The sequence below is a fragment of the Hirundo rustica genome, chromosome 3 (genome assembly GCF_015227805.2).
Source record: "Hirundo rustica isolate bHirRus1 chromosome 3, bHirRus1.pri.v3, whole genome shotgun sequence".
NCBI classification, from domain to species: domain Eukaryota; kingdom Metazoa; phylum Chordata; class Aves; order Passeriformes; family Hirundinidae; genus Hirundo; species Hirundo rustica.
This window is the reverse complement of record NC_053452.1, coordinates 17,287,998-17,301,040: the sequence shown is the minus strand read 5'-3', so window position 1 is coordinate 17,301,040 and position 13,043 is coordinate 17,287,998. Positions and strand designations below refer to the sequence as shown.

Below are 13,043 nucleotides of genomic sequence, written 5' to 3'. Positions count from 1 at the left end.
CTACTGCAGGGCTGGTGAGGGACAAAGCACCAGTTATTCCCATTTACTCTCAGGAATTCATTAGGTATCATCCTGCCCATGCCGTGGAACAGATTGTGTAGGGAAATAAGAGAGTTTTCCTTACGAAAGTATCCCAAGGCAGAAAATCCACCATATAGCCTCTGCTGGGGTGTTTCGATACATAATACCTCCTGCTTACTAAACCAGCACCTAATTTCTAGTCCTTTCACACTGTTCTGTGGCACTCAAGGCTTCTCTGTTGTGAAACCATTCACTCTAGGATTTTATGACTTGTATTCAGATGGCTATGCCTCGCTTCCAGCCCAATGCTTTCCTAAATATCATTGCTTTTGCACAGATATCTTCTAGTTCCCAATTTACTCCAGAAACCATTGCATTCGTTCCCCTGGTCCCTATCAGGAGCCATCCTCAGATAGGATGGTAAAGTTCCAGTGATGCCTTCAGGGACCTGCTGGTGCAATAGCTGCGTCCAGGATCACTGTATGAAAATGATGATTTATAGCCATTTTCTTACCTTTTTTTTTTTTTTGCCACGTTGCACACGTGTTGCACAGCAGCATTCACGGGCAGTGCCAGGGCTCTGGGACAGTTTCTTATAAAGTTCCCCTCTCCTGTAAGCTGAAGGCTGCCTTCAGCCTGCTCACAGCCTACTCCTGGCTCCCCTGTTTGCCTCGTGCAGTTATTTATTTTTCCTCTTAAAAAGGTCAGCCATCCATCTCTGAGCACTGCTTCTGCGGCCTCCCTGTCCTCGTGCTGCTCTGTGCTCCAGTGTTGTGGTAGATCTCGCCACCCCTCATTTTCTCAAGGTGAAACGGTGCAGCCGTGCCCCACCGAGCCTCCCTGTGCACGGGGCAGTACCATCTTGTTTTCATGCTGTTCCCACAGGATTCCCGAGGAATCGCTCTATCAGACTGGGATAATCCGGCAAAGGCAGAGCTGCCTGGAGTCACACAAGTCTGAAGACCAAGAGCTCCCCATCCTGAGCTTAAATCCTTGTAACAGCAGCAAGGGCACAGTACCAAAGGCACAGGTAAGATGTGTTGTTTATTCCCGTGATGCTGGATGGGAAGAAGCCGTGGGAGCAGCTTCAAGGTGATTTCTTGAGGTTGCTAAAGCTCTGTTGGAGGATTTACCCATTCTGCTAGTGTCTTTCCTTAGGCAGCAAGTCGTTAAACCCTGGCAGCTCCACCTGACCTTGGTGGAGGCCCTGGGCAGCAGCAGGGACTGGTGCAGGAGCCACAGGGCAGCGTGTCCCTCTCATCTCCGTGGGAGCCTGTGCTGAGCTCTTCCCGCTGCCCAGGAGTGCCACGTGCTGCTCGTTTGCACAGATCAAAGGCAAAGGGAATTATAACTTCCTCTCATCTCTCAGCCTTTTTTCTCTCAAAATGGGCTGAGTTGCAGTGGCATTTGTAACTTCATAGTCTGCATTCGCTCAGTATTGGATTGCCCATTAAACTGGTGAGAATTTAATGAAGATGATCTCAGTTTTTTCAGTCTCACTGAGATGAGAAAAAGCTGTATGAATTGATGTTCTCAAAAGCACAGCCGAGGAGATGTTAGAGCCAAGAGCAGGCACATGTGCCTTGCAGCAGGGTTTCTGGAGCAAGACCCTGAAGATACACACAGCTTCAAAACTCACCTTTGTTTCAGGCTCCCTTTGTGATTTTTGGCATGTCAGTAAGTTCTGTGTTCCCATCTATAAAACAGGGAGGATAACAATCGCGCTTCTCCATGGTTGCCATGAAATGATTCAGTAGGAAATGGTGTGGTGTGCTTGCTTCCACTCGACTGTACATCCTTAACCCTCGTGGTTACATATTCAAGCCAGGTAGCTGTGCATATAAAAGGCCCAGCTTGCGGAGACTGCTTAAAATACCCCTGATTTGTGTGTGCAAACAAAGCGTGTCGTTATGTGCATCTCTTTCAAATGCAGTTACGTGCCTGTCTGTAGGCAGGAAATTAATATCTGTTTCACAGCATGGCAAAATCAACAATGACTACTTGAATATTAGTCAGTTCAGAAAATGTAGTTAATATAATTGCAAGTGCCACACAATAACACTTCTTAAGGTTTCACTGGTTTCCATGTTCCAGAATCGTTTTTCTTTCTTCTGCTGCTACAGGGACTTTTCACACAAACAGTAAGGTAAGCAAGCTGATGAGAGCAGGTCGTCATGTTTTTCAGGGCTAGAAGAAAGGAAAGAAAAGGCAGAAGAAAGGAAAAGTGTTTTAAGGACAATGGCAACTTCCAATGAATCGACTGTTTAAAGAAAAAAAGGGAAAATCAGGATGAAAAATGCTTCTGCAAGTTAGTGTTTGGAAATTAAATGGTATTGGTCTTTCTGAAATACCAATTTGATGTGGTATTTTAAAATGAGAAATGTCATGCCAGCAAGTTGGATTGTTTCATTCCCACCAAACACATTTTGTTTTGACATTTCTGTGCACTAAATTTTTGGAGTTTTTCACGCCACGAACTTTTCATCTTCCTGTTCTGATTCTGCAGCAGTTTGCAATAGGTCAACACTTCCCACTGGATGGCAACTCCATTTCTTGTGCACATCCAGGACTAGCTCTATAAGGGAACAGCAAAATACATTACAAACAGATTGCAGAATGGCTGCACTCAATACACAGCAAGAAAGCCTTTCCTTTCCATCTTTCTCTGTCTTTCTAAGATAGTTCTTTGTTACTTGTACCCATGAAGAATATTTCAGATTAAAGCAGGATATTTAAACTTTTATTGTGAATAGAAGCTTAAATTTTAATGACTAAGTTGCCACAAGAGCACCTGAACTTGTGGATGACATGGGTGTTACGGTCACCAGGCTGTGCAGGATTGATTATAGCAGCAGTCCTGAATGCTACTTGGTTTTGCATTTGATATACCAGAATTGAGCAATAATCTTCACTTTTAACATACTGAAGTCACGTCTTGTTTACTCTAAGCTTCATTTTGTGAAAAATAGGCTTAGCTAAATCAAAGCTGTGCTTTCTTGGCATTCAGTAAGTACCGTGGAAATATGCTGGCTGTCCAAAATCTTTATTATCACTATTATAGTAGCAGTAATTTGGTTGCTTTGATTGCCTTTCTGTAGCTGTCTCCCTGCTGGGCTGCCCCAGCCCTTTACCAACATTACATGCATGAAGTCTTGGGACTGGGAGTGAGAAGACCTGAGCTGTCATGGTTTGAAGAGAGAGGCACAGAAGCTGTCAGATGGCAATCAATTGCTCTTTATTTTAGGTTTTTCTACTTGTAGTGTAGGGGAAGGATGTTGTGAGACCCCTGGCTACATCCATAACTTGGGTAAATTGAGAGTACTCAGTAATCAGACTTAACACTCTTAGCAGGTCTCAAAAAACCTCTCTGGTGGTGTCTGGTGTTGGTCCTGAATTACTGAAAGGGGCACTGAGCCACAAGAAGACCCCTCATCTTTGTGTGTTAGAGCTCTGTCTTCTCATCCTGGGGATCCACTTGGCCCTTTCCTCTGCAGAAGGCCTGGCAATAATCAGGGTGGGCTCTCAGAGGGATCTTGAGGTGGTTGAGGACCCCAGAATGGCTGTCAAGGGGCTCCTGAGTTAGTGACAGGCAGAGATGTTTGTGCCGTGCCCATCCCCAGGGCACAGCAGGCTCTGCCTGTGCTCCTGCCCACTGGAGCCTCGGCACTCCATGCCTTGTTGCGTCTCATTTGCTAAATGAACAGACTGATTTAGTTTTTCACAAGAGAAATGCATCTGAGGGAAAATAATTGATCATAATTTTGTCCTTATCTATCTAATGAAGATGTGAGTAGTTGGGGTTTTTTTCAGACCAAGTGTCAGTTGGTATTAGTTCATAGAGTTTGGAAAAGACATCTGACTGGGATTTATTTAAGTCATTAGCAGCTTCAGGAAACCTGACATACTTCAGATGAAAAATCTGAAGATGCTTTGACCTGGATATAACACATGTGTAAGCAGTTGCTGCAAGAGGAATGTAAAGTTCGAGCATCTTTTAGACAAGCAAGGAAACAGGAGGAGGGCTGCAGCATCCATTTCCTGGGCCTGCACCCCAAAATACCTGGGATTTGCAGCTGAGTGGCTGCTACTGCATTTGAGTGGCATGACCTTGACTCTTCTGGGAAGGAAAAGCAGTGTGATGATCTGCCTGGTATGGCTTTGATGCTCATCCCAGTTGGCTTGGGGTCCTCTGTGTGCTGACTAGGTCTCCACTTTTTTTGGAGAGCATTTAGCTTCTATCCAAACTAAGTGACCCTCCTGAGACATCTCAACTATAAACATTCTCTTCTGACCTTCCTCCCCTCAAAAGCCTTTGTTCTTCCCCTCCATGGGCATGACCTGCCCTGGCTGTAGGCTGGCTGGAGCTGTGGGAGCCAGGCTGAGCGAGCAGAGCAGAGGGGCAGCAGTGTCATCTCTGCACCCAAGCTGTCCTGGGCACCTCGTGTACTTTGCTTTCCCTCTCCTGAGATGTGTGGAAGTGCCAGTTGTATCCCAGGGTCTTTGATGAGGGCAGCACTTTGGTATCCTTAGGTGACTCGTGCAGTCGTGTGTCTTGGGAAGTCCTTCCCTGGGATTTTAAGGAGGTAATTGGATAATTAGATTGTTCCACCTTCTTCAGAAACACGTTTCTCTAGCTACTGCCCTTGCTTTAGGGTTACGGCTGGCCTCCGGCTCGGCAGCAGAGGCCTCGCTGTCACGGAATGCTGGGCTCCCATGGGACTGCTCCTTCCCAGGCCGAGGGGCTCCTTGCTCCATCTGCCAGCCAGGCTATGCCAAGCCAAAGGTCACTCTTGAAAATAATTTCCTCAGTTCACAATAGCGCTGAGTAACAATGACAGGTGCCGGCTCAGATGATGCCAAAGCCTTGAGAAACAGTCGCAAGCCTCAGATGAGGGGGTTGGAGTTATCTGAGGCTTTGGAGGAAGGGGGTTGCTGGTTGTGCTGTGCAGCTGGTAGCTCTCTTCTCCAAGTCCACTCTCTTTCTCCTGGCTCCACCACCCCTCCATCTTTGCCTTCAAAAAGGCAGGTAACCTTGATGTCAGTTCTACCTCACGTCTGTTTTTTTTTGGTTCTGGGTCAGCTCTGAACTCTGATGGCATCCCCTCGGGCACATCTGCAGCCCTGAAACCATGCTTGCTCCTTGCAGGGCTCCTCAGGAGTACCATGGGCTGCCCCACGCACCACAGTCTCTGTGGTGCAAAGCTCTGCTGCTGTTTCCACTGTGCTGGCCATGTCAGTGTTCCAGGGATTAGGAGATAAAGTAGTTCCTCATGAAAAAAATCAAAATAAAAATTAATCCCAACTCATAAAAATAAGGGAAGAGAAGGGGTATGATAAAAATTTGTGTGGCCATGGGCATGTATTTTAACTCAAAGTCCTTCATGGATTCTGTCGTGTTCAACTGATTTCCCTCCTCCTCCCCCTTTAAATTTCTTCATTTTCTGCATAATTTTCTTTGGCTTTCATCTAGGGCTGAAAGGGAAGAAGACATGATTAGAGCTGGGTAAAACATTTTCTACAGGACTGGCTTCCATAAAAAGCCATTCTGCCGAGATAGATGAGCTGTGTGAAAATCTGTCAGCTGAGATAAAGACAGTGGAAGGACAGCCTGGGGGCAGGAGGGTAGGATCCAGTGTCAGCTGTGGAACTGATGCACACATCCAGCTCTGGAGCCCTCACTTCCTTATGATGAACAACAGCTATGGGAAAATGGTTACCACCACCCTTCCTATCCCACGGTCCACTGCTGGATGAGAGGATGGCCCTGCCTTGAGAGGATGGAAATATTGTGGAGGTTTGAACATAGCCTGGTCTGGAAAAAAAATCATGGAAAACCTCTGGTAGGAGCAGTCTTCCATGGGATAACCTCAGTGAAGCAAGAAGGTTAAGACGTCGAAACAAACAAAAAAGTCCCACGGGCTGAGTTAGTTGGAGAATTCATCACATACACAAGTTACATAGAGGATTAACTGGCTGCTGCTGAGGAGCCTCATGGGTGCAGCTTCAGCCCTATCCTAAACTAAAATGAGAAACAATTGGTTAAAAATGTAAAGCAGGTTTTCAAGGCAGCTTGTAGCAGCGTGGGTGCCAAGAACAGATGTTGGAGCTTGCCCCGTAGGGTTTGGTTCTTCACAGATGCTGGGCTAATTTGGCACCTGATTTCCCAGGCTGGTGGTTTACACAGCAGCTGACAGCGCGCATGGTTGGGGTGTCTGGAACGTGTTTACTGTAGGATCAGGTAAACCCTGCTCCATATGACAAAGAAAAGTAGTTGCCAGAAGGCCCTTTGGGTGTGGATTACTGCTTTGAAAATGAATGCTTGTTATGTACTCAGATCCTGGGCAGCTCTTGCTGAGGAGCCTGTGGGCAGGCTGTTCAGAAAGCCAGGTTTGATTTCCATGAGCTGGTGGGGAATAGTGGGCTAAGAAGCAGAGAGTATGAGGATCACAGTGTGAAGTCCTTGTGGAGCTGGGTCTGCTGTGCAGAAGAGTGTTTTCCCTTCCAGGTGGCTAAGAACCTGAATGAAAGTGGGATTTATATTCCCAGGAGTTAAATGCCTGTAGCTGTCTGTTTTGAAGTTGAGGAGAGGAGTTAGGGCTGCTGACGGTGACAAATACCAAGGGACTGGAAGTGTTTCCCTGTTCTAATAACTCATGCTAATGCAACCCAAAACCTCCACCATTCAAAGTCAGGGGAGCTGCAGGCATCCCAGCTCTGAGAGTAGGGCAGCCATTCTTCACATTCCCCTCCAGCACTCAGAAAGGGTTGAAGTCTCCCAGGAGCCCCATTTTTCCAGCCCCAGCCTAACAGCCATATGTTTGAGCACTGCCTTCCCCTCCACTGCCAACACTGATGCTCACATCACTTCTCACAGAGCTCTGACTCCTCCATAGCTGAGCTCCCAACTCTTCTGCTTCCTCTTTGCACCTTTTCTTTCACAGCAGGTTCAGAGTTTTCATAGCCTGTACCCTGTCAGAGCATCTGCCGTGGCTCCTGGACACTCTGGTGGGAACCCTTTTTGCTCCCTGGCCTTGCTGTCTCTGGCAGGGTTATTGCACTCTGATGGTGAAGCCAGCCTGCTGTTGTTCCTCCAGCCCTGCTCTCCTGCCCTGCCACGACTCAGAAACCTGCTTTCCATCTGCTCCCACTGCTGCTGCACAGAGCCATTTACACAGCAGGAGATGATCCTGCTTTAACCCTGGGTGGGTGCCCTTGGAAAACCCTTCCAGCCCTGCTCTTTCTAATTCTGGAGCTGATGCTCACACGAAGTTACAAGCAAAGCACCTGTTCCAGAAGTCCCTCTCCAGGGTTATGTAGAAGCATGGTTTGTGGTTTCCCATCAGCCAAACCAGCTCTTGTCTGCTTGTGCACACACGTGAATAAGAGGGAGACAGACATCCCTTGGCTGGGATCCTCTCAGGAGCTGCTCTTAGGTAATATGAGCATGGGTAAGTGATAGAAAATGTTCAGCTGGAATAAACATTGGAGTAAACTTTTGTGAAACACCTCTGGGTTGAGCGGTGTGTCTGTACATCCATGATGCTTTGTCCAGCGCATTTGGAAGTCCTGGTCAAACTCTTCTTTTTCTCCCAGAAACATCCAGTGGTGAAAAAGATGGTAATCCCAGAGATCTCCTGTTATTTGGTTAGCATCACAAAGGACAAAGAGTCTCTGCTTCTCCAGAGTTTTTTCTGGGGCTGAGAAGCTGATAAAAAGCTGGTGAACATGAAAAAACAGCAAAAGAAAAAACCTCCAAGACAGCCCGGTGGAGTGGGAGTAGCAATGGTTACAGCAAACCAGTACAGCAAACCTTTGAAATTTGGTCCCACTGCCTTGATAGAAAGCAGATCTTTACCTCTTATTTTTGTGATATTTTGGAACAGAACCCCAGGAGTTGCAGACATTTGCTATGTGTCACCTCTTGTCTCTCACTGACAACAGCAAAGCATCTCTTCTGCTCTTTCCTGAAAAAATAGGATTGCACACTGTGTGGTTAGTAGCATTCCTGCCTCTCTTCTGCTTTTTTCCCATCCTTTTGTTCTCCAACCACAACCCAGTTCTGGCTATGGAATCTTTTGTCTCATGAAGCATATTCTTCAGCAGTTTTTGTTGACATTTTCTTTGGTACCTGCAGTCCCTCAATGCAACAGCGATTTTGGGGAGGCTTGAAACATCCCAGTGACTTCTCCTGACGCCTCTTGAAGTCAGTGAGGTTTGTGCTTGATTTTGTAAGGGGCAGGATCCAAGCCAAAGTGTTTGTTTTCCAGGTAAAAAACCAGCAAGAATCAACACTGCTCTCTCACCACCTTTCTTTTTCTTCCCCTGTGCAGGAGTGGACGTACACGTACAACCACCATGTCCGCCAGCAGCAGCTGTGTTTGTCTGTGTACACCCTCTTCCCTGGTTCCCAGGTGCTGCTGTCCCCTTGTAAAGAAGGTGACAACAAGCAGGTGAGCCCTTTTCACTGCTGCCCCCTTTACTTTGAAGTTTCCTTTCTTTCATCACTGTATTATTGCACATTAAATGGCCTGTGCTCTGACTTCATCTGGGAAGCACAGTCAATTTGGGAGTACAGACTCTGGCCTGTTCAGCCCTTTGCCTCTTAAATGAGTGTGTTGATAAGGATGTCTATTAGTGAGGGTGGTGATCTGGATACTTCAATGCAGAAGTCAAACCCAAACTGGCAATTTATTTCACGTGGGCTGCCAGTCAGGCAGCAGATGCTAACATTTCCCTGCAGTTAATCACTGAGCTGGCATTTGAACCAGTGACCTGGGGAAAAAGCTGTTAGTAATATATTATCTTCCTGAAGCCAGGCAGAGGCCGAGTTAAATGAGTGTGCTTCTGATGGGAAAAATGCTCAGCATGTGTTCTGCTCAGTGTGGGTTTGGGGACCTTGTACTTGACAGCCTCAGGCCACGAAGGCTTGATGACGGCTGTCCTCTCGATGCTGCCCCAGTGCAGTCGGAGCGTCGTGGGGAGGAAGCTCGTTCACCTGTTTCTCCTGTCGTGTCTCCCCTCAGCGCTGGGGCAAAGTCGGGTCACACGTTGAACACATAGCTTCACGCTTCTGCTTGGACACGGAGACCATCGGGGACACGAACGAGAGCATTAAGGAGCTCGTCATCAACCCCTGCGAGAGCACGGCCATGAGCCAGCGCTGGGACATGGTGATGTCTTGACCTGCTGGAGGATGTGCGCGGCGGGGACGGGCACCGGGACGTGGCTGCGCGCGGCTGAGATGCACCGGATGGGGCTCGAATCCAAGCCGTCGGGGCTCCCCGTGTGCTGTGGGACGGGAGAATCATTCACATAAAGATGGGACACGGCACTGCAGGTGGAGCGGCGGATGTGGACCGCCAGGCACGCAGCTGTTATCGGCCTGGTGATGGTCGAGGAGGAGGGATGGCAGAAAAACAAGCTTGAAATGTTTTAGAGGGGTACTGGGGCTCCTGCAGCGGGCTGCACAGAACTTCAGCATGCACGACGTTGAATAATCTCCTTGGAAACGCAGGAGGAAGAGCCTTCAATGCCTAAAGGAGGCCTGGGCTGAGCAAAACAAGCATCTCAGTAGCTCTTGAGGGTTGAGGTGGGTGCGCAAGATGGGATGCGCCAAGGGATGCCAAGAAACATTGCGGGGGATGAAGTGGAAGACAATGAATTACTTTTGCACTTTGCTGTGAATGTTTCTGTCCTCCGCAGACAGCATGGGCGTTGCACATTTCAATTGGTACGTGATCCACGTCTGTGTTGTGTATACAGAGGCGGAGCAGCCCTTGATGGCTGTGGCCGGGATCAGAACGGTGAGTGACGGGGAATCCGGCTCTGTGCTAACTGCGCACGGTGCTTGTTGAATCTCCAAAGCCCGAGCAAACAGAGGATTCACTGCGTGAGATTAAGGGATATAAATTTCTGTCTAGCTGGGAGGAAAGGCAGTAACGTGATTATTTCTCCTCTCTGAAGGCCATGGGTCACTGAAAACACCCCTAAAATTTTGTTATATGTCTCTCACTTCTCTGCTACAGATCTGGACTAATTCAAATTTTCACTTCCATAAAAGTAATATTTTTGGTAATTGAAGGTAATTGTGTCGTATTTCTGTTTCCCAATTTCCAAGCTACAGATGAACGGACTCCCATAAAATGCTGCTACTGATGGAATGGTGAAGGTTTAATTTTTAATTGAAACTAGAGACTGCTCCAAGAAAGGAAAAGGGGTATTACCTGGGTTTGCTTCCCAGTTACCTTGTAGCCCACAATGTAAAAAACTGAAGAAAAGTTTTGGGATTCCCCATTCCTGCAGGGCAGCTTGGGCCACGATGTACCTCTCTCTCAAAGTCAATTAGCATAGCCAGACCAGGCAGAAATTATTTCCTCAGCTTTTGGAGATAAGTCTTTTACCAGAGATCATGTCAGGTGCTGTCACAGCGTGGGAGTGAGGTGACTGTCTGAGGAGAGTGGGACAGACGGAGGGGTCTTAGGAACAGAAGACTTCTGGAAGATCCTTTCCAGCCTGTCTTTCAGGACAGCTGTCACTACAGCCACAGGCTACAGGCTGTGCATCACCAAGAGCTGTGCACACAGCTCTCATGTAGCAACGGCTCTCAAAGAGAACTTTCACAGGACTGTCAATGTGACTTGAAAAAAAAAATGTTGTTTCTGTTTAAAAATGCTAGGATTTAGTGAAAATCCTATCCTTTGTTTCCTGTGCTGCAAACCGCAGGTGAAATACCATAAGCTTTAAGCCTTCAAGTGCTCTCAGCATCCCTTCTTGAATAAATTGCTGGCTTTCAAGATTTTACTGCCTCAGTTTCTCCTCCCTCAGTGCTGGGAGAAAGCCACGTGTATAAATCTTTCTGGCTTTAGAAGCAGAACCAGTATAGCTCTTTATGTGCAAAAGGTCGCAGTGCAAAGTGCTTTTCATGTGCTGCAGTGATTACTAACCTCATCAAGCTCCCTTGGTGCCAGCCTCAAGGGCTTCTGTTCTGAAAGGGCTGGAGCAAGCTGTCATTTCATGGTGGGAGGTGGCATTGTTTCTGCGCCACCACTCTGTGCAGGAAACAAAGGGGAGCGCTTCAAATGGAATGGACCCATTTCACAAAGGAGGGCAGTGACCTTGGACTTCTTTTTAATTGAACAGGGACGTATCACATCTACTTTTTACAATGGTGATGACAGGCAAGGGGTAGTAATTCCCTGTCTAGTGTTTACAAGGGAAAGCAGCTCCCAAGAGCTTGAAGTTTAACACGTTCACACCTGTACTGTGCCCGCAGCGTGGGGCTGCCCAGCGGCTGGCGATTCGATTCTGAAAATTCAAATTGCTGAACAACTTGGCATGGGTTTTGAAGGTGAGCACCTCGCAGGTACACTCTGAGCAGGACCTCAGACCTATCTAACTTTACTGTTTTCCACCAAAGCTGAAGATCTCTGTTCTCCTGACAGCCAAAGCTCTCTCAACTGCTCTTTGCCTTAGCAGAAACAGCTACCTCACTACATATGTGTCTGTGCCTGGGCACATGGACCCATGGGACCTGCAGGGAGGTGCTCTAGGAAGGAGGTGTTTGACCAGCTTTACAGCTCTCTTGCCTTTTGGGAAATAAAAATGCTATAGCAAACCCCTCCTATGCCAAAACATGCGCTATGTGAACATGTCTGGGGACAGTGGAAGGCAGGCAGTGGAGATGGGGGCATCAGGCACGTGTCCCTTACCAGAGAGCAGCAGCCAAGTTCAGCTAAGTCTCTTGCAGGCCCAAGAGCCACCTCAGACCTGGGGAACAGCAGCATTTGTTTCACACAGCCATCAGCTGTAACCCGTAGGCTATTTCATGGTCCAGGAAATGAGATTATCCCTATGGATCAGCAGTGTTTTCAGAGAAGCCTGAGAGTATCAGCCTGACTCCTGGGGAGCTTTATATAAAGCTGGCAATGGTCTGGCAGTCTCCAGATTTAGCCCCAATATGGCATTTAGCAAATCTGCTTGACACCCCTGCAGAGAGACCTCGCATCGTGTCAGGGAAAAGGTTAACTTGCTGCTGAAATCCAACTCATACCTTTGGGTTTGTTTCATTTATTAAAATACACTGAAAACAGATGAACTTTCCTTGCTTTGTGTTTTTTCAATGCCTAGCCAAATTATTACCATGCTGTGAACAGGTACAATGTGACTGATTGGGATCTAGATGGGCCCCCATGTCAATGCTTCTTAAGCCCCAGCATCATTTGGTAGTAATGCTTTTTGGCAACATTTTGCACTGACTTGAAAGAATGTAAGATAAAGTAGAAAATATGATTCTAATCCTGGCTGTTGAGCTTTGTGACAGCCTATATGATCTCCAGGTAAGTCATGTCTTGTGCCGTGGTAAAATTGGATTCAGAGCAGGAAACTCAAGGCTAGAGCTACTACTGAAAGAGCCAATTAAGGCTATCAAAAAAAAAAAAAAAAAAAAAACCACAAAAACCACAAAAAACCCAAAACCCCCAAAACACACCAGGGGGAAAAAAAAAAAAAAAAAAGTGTTTCCCCTATCTCTCTAAGGAGATCCATGTTCCAATGAGAAAAAAAATCTGTCTGGTTTTAGTTGGGCTGGAGAAGTCATGCAGTCCTTATATTGCTGCTTATGGGATTTCTAGGTGTCCTGTGCTCATCTTCTCTCTGTACCAGTGCAGTACCATAAGGTAACAACACAAATCATCTGTGCACAGAACCTCAGGTTACAACATGTCGAGGTAGAGATTTAATGGCAAAGAGGTGGAAACTGAATTCAAAGATCTTTCTTTGTCCAGCAGTGCAACAGCAGAATGGGGCTGGTGGATGATGACTGGAGAACTGGTGGTGGTTCAAGACAAGCACAGCCCTGTTGCTAATCCCTTCTTCTGTTTCTAGGAGTGGCTTGGGATAGCTTACTTTATTTCCCTGCCATCGTTTCCCAGAATTTTAGTGAGTGTCTTGAAGAGAGGAAAAGCCAAGGATTAGTTTTAGTTGCATGCAACGCCAGCAGTACTGGGCTGGTAATCTCCATGGGT

The 13,043-nt window shown here is 47.1% G+C and overlaps 1 protein-coding gene across 2 annotated transcripts in view; it reads left to right on the top strand.

Annotated features, from left to right (window-relative positions):
* Positions 1 to 12,106, top strand: part of GALNT14 (polypeptide N-acetylgalactosaminyltransferase 14) — a 92,608-nt gene extending 80,502 nt beyond the window's left edge. For both annotated transcript variants that reach the window (XM_040059894.2, XM_040059895.2), the window contains 3 exons: positions 907 to 1,051; positions 8,352 to 8,471; positions 9,045 to 12,106. In XM_040059894.2, coding sequence (XP_039915828.1) covers positions 907 to 1,051; positions 8,352 to 8,471; positions 9,045 to 9,203 — 424 coding nt within the window. In that variant the 3' untranslated portion in view covers positions 9,204 to 12,106. The remainder of the gene's footprint in view (positions 1 to 906; positions 1,052 to 8,351; positions 8,472 to 9,044) is intronic.
* The last annotated feature ends 937 nt before the right edge of the window (positions 12,107 to 13,043 follow it).